Genomic DNA, 10,784 nt, shown 5'->3' with positions numbered 1-10,784 from the left:
GCAACATTAGAACATGTGTAGTTTTGACAGAGGAGGTGAGCTCGGTTGTGGAGCAAGAGGAAGGTTTGCCTATGTTTTCATTGCAATTGCAGTTTGCCTTGCAGCAGAGGGATATAAAATTACAAACTGCTCCTTTAATTCTGTAGGGGAAATGGATTGAAATCTATAACTCAGAACAAAAGCAAATTTAAATGAGCAGTACTAATTAGAGTGATCTTAATTCAAAGAGGGTGGTACACTGGGTAGCGTCATCATGGCTTAGCGTCTGTGTGGACTTTCACATGTTCTCCCTGTGTTTGCGTGGGTTTCCTCTGGGTTCTCTGGTTTCCTCCTGCCTCCCAAAAGCACCAGTAGAAAGATTGACTGCATTAAATTGCCCCTAGGTGTGAATGTGCATGCATGGTGCCTTGCAACGGCCATCCAGGACATATTCCCACCTCGCACCCAGTGTTCCCCGGAACATACGCTCTGGGTTCAGTGGTTAGCACTGCTGTCTCACACCTCCGGGGTTGGGGGTTCGAATCTCACCTCCGCCCTGTGTGTGCGGAGTTTGCATGTTCTCCTTGTACTTCAGGGTTTCCTCTGGGTACTCCAATTTCCTCCCCCAGTCCAAAGACATGTGTCGTAGGCTGACTGGCATTTCCAAGTGTGAATGTGTGTGTGTGATTGTGCACTGTGATGGACCGGCACCCCGTACAGGGTGTCCCCCGCCTTGTGCCCCGAGTCCCCTGGGATAGAGGTTACCCCACGGCCCTGTGTAGGATAAGTGGTAGAGAGAATGCACGGATGGAATTAGGTTGCTCTCTCTTCTGGGCTGTAAACAGTAAGCGTGACCATCCACACCACCTCAGGAGCCTTTCTCCCAGCCAACAGGAGGCAGCAGGGAGCTAGCTCAGTCTCCAGCAGAAGGAAAAAAGAAGCGAAGAGAAGGCGCTTGGAGAGTGAAGTGGCTTTAGTGCGGTTGGTGCCACTGTGAGGTTCGGCTCTGCTTTCTGTCTCTGAGTTTGGCTACGAAAAGTTTCTCCAGCATCATGGGAATCAGAAAGAAGAACAGCAAAACTCCTCCTGTCCTGAGCCACGAGTTTGTCATCCAGAACCATGCAGATATTGTGTCGTGTGTGGCCATGCTCTTCCTGCTGGGACTCATGTTCGAGGTGAGGACGAAAAATCAGACACTCAAGTTCCGACCCATACACAGGGACGGTGAGGTGTCTGATCTTGGGCTTGATCTTGATCTTGAGTGTCTGATTTGTTCCACAGGAGCTCCTTCAGACTTCAACACATCTACTTCCCTTTAACCCACTGCGGAATTGTTGTTTATTGTTATTGTTTATTTTTCCTTTATTAAACGCATCTGTGGGTCTGGAACGCTGCCCCACTTTTTCTTCTTTTCTCTGAAACGAGCTGTCCGGCGCAGTGGGTTTGATTGAGCACAAGGCTTCATGCACACTGCAGCATGTACACGTTTCCTCGAGCTGCATTGTCGCAGCTGCGTGCATGATGCCTGAGCGCGTGCGGTGGGTTTGACGGTTACGTGGCATTCTGTGCGCGCGCTGTCACCGAGACGCTCAGCTTTAGCCACGTTAGCATTATTTCCCCACAGCGACGCGTTTTCCAGCGTTTCCCCCCCCTGACCTTTCGCACTCCTCCGTCTTTTCTGATGTTACACCTCCGTTTTTTTCATTTAAGTTTACTTCTGAAAACCAGAGCCAGCAGGAGAAGTTGCGGTGCATCATGGGAGATGGAGTTCTTTCAGTCTTTCTTTTTGTTTTTTTTTTGTCTAATGCCAAAATAATGGGGTATGTAGTTTGTATTAGTGAGTGAAAGACAGTATATGTGTCTGTGTGTGTGTCTGTGTGTGTGTATATATATATATATATATATATATATATATATATAAATGTGTGTGTGTATGTTTATATGTATGTGTGTATATATGTAAATTCTTTATTGCTTTAAATGGAAACGCTTCTTGTGCTCCATATTTGTTTAGAGTAGATTGTATTTTTTAACATATAAATATTATAAAATATCAATATTATATTTACTAAAATATAAATTTTATTTTTCTCCCGCTCTCTTCTCGACCAAATTATCAGTTGGCTGATAAAATTAACAGATATTTTGACATATTGTTATCGATATTTGGTGTTTCACTGCTTTTGTACCTATCCTTTAGTTTTCTGGATGCCAATATGACAGTATGTCAAAAAAAAATTGATGTTCTGATTTTAATTTTATACTTTATCACTTCCGGGAAAGGAATTAAAAATTGTGATTATTCAGCCTGTACTAGGCTTGTGTTCGCCCAATTAAATCCTCTCGAGAACAGATAAGTCCCGCCCCCTCGAGCGGTTCTTGCTTTACCTCGTTGCAGCACTTCGTGTTTATTTTGAAGAAGGTGGTTGGTGTTTGTGTGATTTTTCAGCCAGGTGTTTTATGATTAGAGGCTGTTTATTGCTGAATTGTCGCTATTTCAGACTGATCGAGAGCATAATTTCGTCTTTATACACCATCACGGCTTCTCTCATTTTATCATGTAATTTTACTACTTAAAATTAATTACAGGCAGATGTCAGATGCCTCCTGATGATGCGGCTCTCCTTCACCGTCAGCAGCACTTATGCTTGACCGCAGCTAAAACATGTATGATATACTGTAACTCCAAAAATAAACAGCTTATCATCTAAGAACAAGAAACTCTATAACAAAGCTACAGCATTAGAAACTTTATAGGGGTCAGTAGCCTTTCTCCTCTGATGTTCACTCTGAATCATGGGTTATTTCTGTGTCTGATATTATATAAAGAGTATAAGTTTATGGTTAACTTGTGTACATGTTTTATTTTGTTTATGGAGTCATGTTGGATCATGCTGATTGTGGAGAACAAATTTGTGTCCTCTGTTGTGTTGCAGATCACCTCAAAGATTGCAGTTTTGTTCATAACGGTGCAATACAACGTCACGATAACAGCAAATGGTAAGTCAGACTCGTCTTTTCAGTGTTTAGTGTTTAGTTAAGTGGAAGGTGTCCTCACTACAGTTTCACTTTCATGCAGATGGATTGCACAGTTCTTTGCATCACTTTTATTCATGTCTGAGCAATTTTTTCAAAATAGGAGACAATAGATACATCCTTTTCCTATTCGTCTTTTTAATTTAAAAACACTTTATTTGCTTAAAATAGATCAGTGATTTTCGGGTTCCCCTGGACCACACCTGGGCTCCTAAACAAGTTTCACACTCGACCAAATGTACAAAACTCCTGACGTGAAAACACTCTAAGACAAATCATTATGGTAGTTTACATGCATGTGCAGAAATGTTGATTTTCAGATGATGATTGCTAATATTATCAAATGAAAAATAAGTAAACAGCATTCTTTAGTTAAAGCGTTAGTTCTGTCTGCCATGTTTCAAACTTTCCTGGAACTATATTTTTTGGATTGTGTGCTCCAAGAGACTTTATCTCGCTGCGCAGAAATGCTGCTTAGTGAGTGGAATTTTAAGGTGTCCACCGTGATAACTCTGTGTATGTTGCTTGTCAACGTACTGTTTATTGCACAATTGATTATTGGAACATGCCAATACACGCACTGACAGGAATAACACCCTACACCCTGAATTGTCTTGAGACTATTTCATTATTCACAAGCTGACAGTTTTTTCTTCCCGTAGTGGTTTGGTGTTCCTAGTTTAAATTTTTCTCTAGCCATATTACTCAATCCAAATCAGATAACGTTAGTGGCGGTCAGTGTGATAAGGTCAGGACAGAGCTGAGTTTCTAACAGCGCTTCAAGGTCATTAAACTGTTGAGATTAATGCATGAACTAACATGACCTCTCATAGACTATGTGTTAATTTTTATGATATTATTAAGAAAATATGTACTTGTACCTTATTCAGGCTTCAATTGTGGCCAAAATAAGGAACCTTCAAAGATGGTGATTTCTAAATGGGTCAGACTTTATCTCTAAATGCTGCCTGCTCAGTGGAACGCAAGGGAGTGACATTTTGAAGTGTTAGTAATAAATAGTAGTGCAGATATTTCCTGGCAAAAAAGCCAGTTCACTTGAATGTGAAATAACACAGGAAAAAGGAATTTGCTTAGCAACTCTGTGAGGCCTGAAAACATATTTTGCCTTAGTATTTTCTTAATTTTCTTTTCTTTGACTGCCACCAAAAAAAAATAATAAAGAATTTATCTACTTAACATTACGACTAGGCTTGCAAGACTGCTCATAATCACCAGATTTTTGCTTCTGCCTTCCTCCAGAATGTACAGTGTGTGACCACAGCTTAAGTAAAATGTGTGTGTTTTATTATATTATAATATTATCGGTTGTATTACTGGAATATTACTATCAGTTATATTCACAGATGTGCACTGAAGTCTGTTCTCTTGGCTTATGTCCCAGCTGTTACCTGATCCTCCATTACCTTGTTGTTATACTCTAGTTAATTTAATGGACTGTGAGCCTCAACACCATTGTCATATCTGTGTCTGTGTGTATGTCTGGTTGTCAGAAGGTGCCGAGGAGACGCCGGTGAATTATTTCCAGCATGGCCTGAAGGATGTGGCCACTGTCTTCTTCTACATGCTGGTGGCCATCATCATGCATGCCATAATCCAGGAGTACATCCTCGATGTAAGAATCTTTTTATGATAGTTATTTATTTATTTATTTGTAATCATTGCTAGCTGTAGCGGATTCCCCTCTAAACGTAGCTATTCATGTAAGAATCCTATACTTTTCCATTCAAACCATGTTGGGTGTTTAATATAACACTCAGATTTGGTGTCATACAAAGGTTATCATTTTACACCTACATGAAGTACATTTGACCTGAGTAGAAAGGTTAATTTTGTTTCCTTACTGGATCTTTTGGTTCTTCTCCATGCAGAAAATCAACAGGAAGATGCACTTCTCCAAAACCAAACACAGCAAGTTCAATGAGTCGGGCCAGCTCAGTGCTTTCTATCTGTTCTCGTGCGTGTGGGGAGCCAGCATTCTGGTTTCTGTAGGACTGCATTACAGCTTTACAGTTATTAATATTATAGCAGATTAAGTTGTGAAATTAATTGTGTCATTGTTCTGTGTGTGAAGGAAAACATTCTGTCGAACCCCGTCAGTCTGTGGGAAGGCTACCCACACACACTGATGCCGTAAGTCACATTCTCTCTCTGGTAATAGATAGCGTTGAAGCCTGTACTTGTACAGTCAAGCCGTTTTCCTCTGAAACTGCTTTCATCATGTCTAGGTTAACCAGACCTCCTTCAAGTTCATATCACTATAACAAATCAAGCGTTGCCTTCTTCTCAAATAACAAATCAAGCGTTGACTCCTTCTCCACAGAAATAAACATACACATACTGATGGGTGACAAATTAAAGGAAAAAAACAACAAAGTGTCTTAGTAAGGTTTTGAGCCAACAGAACAGCTTCAGAGCACCTTGGCCCTGATTCTACAAGTGTCTGGAACCACACTAGACCAATGAACACCATTTTTCCAAAACATGTTCCATCAGTGTAGTTTTGAGGTGGAGAACACAGTCCAACATATCGCTCCAAAATCGGTTCAGTTGGGTTGTGATCTGGTGACTGTGAAGGCTATTGCATACGATTTACTTTATTTCCATCCTCATCAAATCATTCAGTGAACCCTTGTGCCCTGTGGATGGGGGCGGGGTCATTCTGGAAGAGGCCACTTTCATCAAGATAGAAATGTATCATCAGAGCATAAAGGTGGTCAGCCAGAAGAACTTTGTATTGAGAGCCACTGTTTTTTCCTTTAAGTTGTTACTTATCTGTATATACAGATAGTGATTTGAAAACTGGAAGCACAAACAATTCACAATTTGATTCACACCACCAGACTCCAGAGTCATGTCAATCGCTAGACATAGCAGTTTTAAGTAGTGGCAAATTTCCCACCTTTCAAATGAATGTGTTCATCACTGAAACACAAATGTTATGTTGGCAAGACTTCGCTACTTTAAGATATAAAGGTGAGATTTGGGGAAACATGAATAGCAGTTGATTACCTATCAGAAATTGCCTATTTTTAATATTATTTGAATGGCCAAATAGACTGGACTTGTCCATGTAGACTAAGGTAGTCTACATATTATCAATGAATTGGGAAGTATTTAATACCCTCATTGGGTGGAACCATTCATTCCAGTCTGTCAACCTTAATTAGATTTGGATGAATAGCCCATTTACGCCATTTTCACCATACTACGTATGTGCAATATTTTTGTATTGGGTTGAACAGAATTATGGGATTGCCCTTGCTATGTCATTTTTAAAGGCAACTAACTTGCAAATGTAAGATTGTGTTCAGTGGTCTTTTCATGCCTTGACTATATTGTAAATTAAGATATCGTTTTAAGAAAATATGTACTTTCTGCTGTTCTCATTGGGAAGCATCGTAACCACACAAAAACAACATATCCTTCGTAATATTGCATATTCAGCAACATATCCTTTAGACTGTAAAGGACACATGCAATGCTGCTTTTTAAATTTGTCCAGAAATTAGAATACATTTGTCCTTCATGTGACCTTTAGAGTAAGTCAGAGTTGATTTTGGGAACACATGTACTGTCTAGTGAGCATCATCCTAAACGAAATATTTCTGTCCATGATATCAATATCACAATATGCTGTATAACTAAGAATCATGTTTTCAGGTTCCAGATGAAGTTTTACTACATCTGTCAGCTGGGTTACTGGTTCCATGCTCTTCCTGAACTCTACTTCCAGAAGATCAAGAAAGTGAGTATAGAAAGATTAGCATTGTTTCCGCTCATTTCCTGTCATTGTGAGGGGACAAAAGGTTGTCTCCAGGGCGTTTCTATGTTTACGTGAAATCTGTTTTTTCTTGATTTATTTTTCAGGAGGACATTCCCCGACAGCTGGTTTACATCAGTCTGTACTTGGTCCACATCGCAGGAGCTTACATCCTCAAGTATGAACAAAAATCTTATTCAGAAAATGAAATGTACTCCTGCAACAGCCTACTCAGTGAATGCCACACATCTTTTAACTTCATGTGTCATGTTAGATTTAAAACTTGTAGTGCAGTATGGTTCAGTTATTTTAATTGTGTGTTTGCAGTCTGAACCGTCTGGGTGTGGTGCTGCTCGTGCTACATTATTTCGTCGAGTTGCTCTTCCACGTGTCTCGTATCATTTACTTCAGTAACGAAGAGAGACAGACAGGGTGAGTGCCCATGATCCAGAGTTATTCATCCATGATGATCTCTTTAATTGAAAGATCTAATGATCTTCTAAACCCAGGATTTCTCATTTCCCATCTGAATTTGTGTCCAAATTAAAAGGCTTATTATTCAGTAATTTCATTGCATGATAACCACATTACGCAAAATAAGAGAGACAGGCAATAACATCACTTTTCTGCTTCACATTTACAATCATGTCATTTTTAATCGTTCTTTTCAGCTAAACATGATGTGAACATCATCTAATAGACTAATTTTAGAAATGATTGTTCATTAGCGAAATTGAGATGCTCATGTAAAGGTTTCTGAACATTGATCCAAACAGAATGTAAGATTTTAATTGTGTGTGTGTGTGTGTGTAGGTTCTCAGTGTGGGCTGTCCTGTTCGTCCTGGCCCGCTTATTGACTCTGTCTCTCTCCGTCCTCACTGTGGGGTTCGGTTTGGCTGGATCTGAACGCCAGGGCTTCAACCTGGCCGAGGGAAACTACAACGTGCTGTTTGTTAGGTGAGACAGGAAACACTTGTTAAAGTAACATGTTCACACAGTAAAGAAAGAACGTAACAAAGCACATAAGGTAGCATCAACATCTAACAAAAGTGGTGTATTTATTTTTTATTTTTGATAAACTAAGTAGCTGTAGAAATGTTATGATTTATCACATTATTGCTCAATTTAACAGAATAAAGAATAGTTTGGTTTGGCTAAATATATAATTAATATTTACAGCAGTTTTCATTACCAATTGCGTAATTTGCTTTTCTTCTTCTTTCTTTTTTGTACTTTGTGATGCCTCTTGATGGACCAGAGTAACTGTCCTGGCTGCAATCTGCATCACTCAGGCCTTCATGATGTGGAAATTCATCAACTTCCAGCTGCGGCGGTGGAGAGAACACGCTCAGATTCTCTCCTCAAAGAAGAAATCTTCCTCCTCAAAGGGCAAGTCCAGGAAAGGTTAGTGCTGCACTTTCAACTTTTATTTAATCTAATATATATTACTTTGTTTATTCTTTTTTTTTTTATTTCTTTACATTTTCATTATTTCATATTTAAGCCGTGTATTTGTCTACAGCTCTAAACTCAAATTAACATCAATAGCTGAAGCAGATTTGTGAGTCTTCTGCTATCACTCAGTATACAGATTATTAACTTGTGTGCTGATGTCTTGTAGCCAACGGCGTGAACGGATCACTGAGTGCCAACGGAGCAGATTCTCCCAGAGCCAGGAAGGAGAAATCATCCTAAACAGATCCCGCTGTTCATTCCTCCTTCCCTCCTCTCCCTCTCTCCCTCTCTCTCTCTCCTCCTTGATCATTCCCAGCTCTGCGCTTCAGTCCTGCTTTTTTTTAATTGCATTGCACTGCACATGATTAGCATTTCCCAGCTCTCACACACCTGATTACACTCACCAGTAAGCATGTGCCAGTATTTTCATATCATGATACATCGCTGGAACATTTCCTCAGTGAGAGGACTTGCCTTCTCTGCAACAGAGCTCCAAAATAAAGGACCATAGAAGACTTTATGATGTTTTACAGACAATAGATTTGTATATCTTCTCAGTATTGCTGCCTATTTTTCACAATTGTAATATATTGATGTATTGTAAAAGCCATTAATGGCACATGTTTGCTTGTCAGAAAATCAGTGAGCTAAATGCGCATAGGGAGAGCTGGGAAATGTGCTGTGCACAGGCTCAGGAACAGCCCTATAGGCTTTTGTGCACAGTAGGGAGGCTACTTTACAAAAACAGCGCCCTTTTTAAAGCTGGGTGCTGAATACCTTATTGTACAGAGCTATCTGTTCATCACAGGAAGTGGGCTTTTTTTTTTTTTTTTTTAATTTTTATTTTTTCGCCTCCCTGAAAGGGTCCAAACGCTGCACGCTTTAAGCAGCATTCTGCATTTCCCAGGATTCATCTGTGCCAGTGCAAAAGGCCAATAAACACTTCAAGTGCCTGACTATACCAAATTTGTATGGACATTTAAACAGGTTTAAAAAAAAAAAAAAAAAAAAATAGAAAACAGTACATACTGTGTTAAAAGGTGCAGGTGGTCAGCTGTGCAAGTGTGTGTATGTGTGTGTTTTGTCAGTTCATTGTTTGCATTCGCTTAATTTGTCATTATTATAGTAATCTGTCATGATCATGTCCGTAGCAGTACCATGTGTAACCTTTTAGAAAGTACATTTAATTTGATGCATTCTGTCCTTATTTGCACTGCAGTGCTTACATGGACAGAGGAATATGTTATGGATTTAGAACAATAATTTGCCTTTTTTGTTCCACCCATGAGATAATACACTCTTATAGTTTGTAGTTTGCGTTTCCACCATCATTTTCTTAAGAATTTATTTTGTTCTACAAAAAAACAAACATTCAAATACAAAACACAGTAAAATACAAATTGAAACTGGTACCTCTTCCTTGTGTTTATTGAAATTGTCTCTCATTTTTCTATTGGTGACAGACGGGCTGGTTTGAGTATTTCAGAACCTGTGATGATCTAGGACAGTCTCTAGAGTTTACCCCGAATGGTGTGACAATAAATAGTATAGTGACTCAATCACTCTTCTGTGGTGAGCAGAAAATCAGCACGTCAGACCTTGAGGTGGATAGGCTACAACAGCAGAAGAGCATATTGGGTTCCACTTCGGTCAGCCAAGAACAGGACTCTGAGGCTACAGAGGGCACAAACTTCTTGTTTGGGCCCCTTAATTCCAGTAAAGGGGAATTCTTTATGCTGCAGCATACAAAGACAATCTGGACAATTGTGTGCAGGCAACAGTTTGGGAAGAACCATATATGGGTGTGATGTTCAGGTGTACACATATTTTTGGCCATATTGTGTATATGATCAGTAATGAGGTGAGCAATTCATTATGTCATTGAGCGCATAATAAGAATGACTATTAGACACATTTAAAGACAGATAGACAGCCTTACTCTGTTCAATCAGTGGAACTGTTTAGTTAACCTTCTCACTCTTATGGGTGTGTCAGCGACATGGGCTGAGAAATATTAGCTCAAATCTACAGTCTGGGCTAGAAACAAATCAGCTCCAGCCTTGCTTCATCATACCATTCTGTGTATTTTTCTTATGACCTTTAGTGGTGCTGTTGCCCTTGGTTCAACTAAAGTCCAAAATAATTGAATAAATTTAAATAATTTATTAACAGCAAATAATATGAAGTGGATCTCAAAAAGGAAATCTTATGTTGATATATTTGTATTTTTGCAAGGCAGGGTGGCTAAGCCCTGCTAGCCCATTTATTCCAGTCACCCCTGTACAGTATAAGATTGCAGAGAAATGCAGTAAAAGTCAAAAATGTGAGGTGAAATAAACCGTCAGATAAAGTACAGATACTTAAAAAGCAGATTTAAGTACAGTAACACAGTATTTCTCTGCTCAGATGGATTGGTGCCACAAGTATTTGGGAAGAAATAGCATGTGCTAGTATTTCATTACTGTGAGCACAAGGTGGCGCAGTGGACTCATTTTTTGATTTTATTTGTCACAGCCTGTTTACAAACTGAGCT

At 39.5% G+C, this 10,784-nt stretch overlaps 1 protein-coding gene across 1 annotated transcript; it reads left to right on the top strand.

Moving 5' to 3' along the window:
• The first annotated feature begins 907 nt into the window (after positions 1–907).
• On the top strand, positions 908–9,661 carry tram1 (translocation associated membrane protein 1). Its single transcript, XM_026938257.3, has 11 exons — positions 908–1,154; positions 2,916–2,979; positions 4,527–4,648; positions 4,905–5,021; positions 5,108–5,166; positions 6,697–6,781; positions 6,904–6,974; positions 7,124–7,228; positions 7,610–7,753; positions 8,055–8,200; positions 8,418–9,661. Exons 1-11 carry the CDS (start codon positions 1,032–1,034, stop codon positions 8,489–8,491), a joined length of 1,110 nt encoding a protein of 369 aa, XP_026794058.1. The 5' UTR covers positions 908–1,031; the 3' UTR covers positions 8,492–9,661.
• The last annotated feature ends 1,123 nt before the right edge of the window (positions 9,662–10,784 follow it).

Source organism: Pangasianodon hypophthalmus, chromosome 22 (genome assembly GCF_027358585.1).
Source record: "Pangasianodon hypophthalmus isolate fPanHyp1 chromosome 22, fPanHyp1.pri, whole genome shotgun sequence".
NCBI lineage: Eukaryota > Metazoa > Chordata > Actinopteri > Siluriformes > Pangasiidae > Pangasianodon > Pangasianodon hypophthalmus.
Note: the sequence above shows the minus strand (reverse complement) of the source record. Positions and strands in the feature narration are given on the sequence as shown.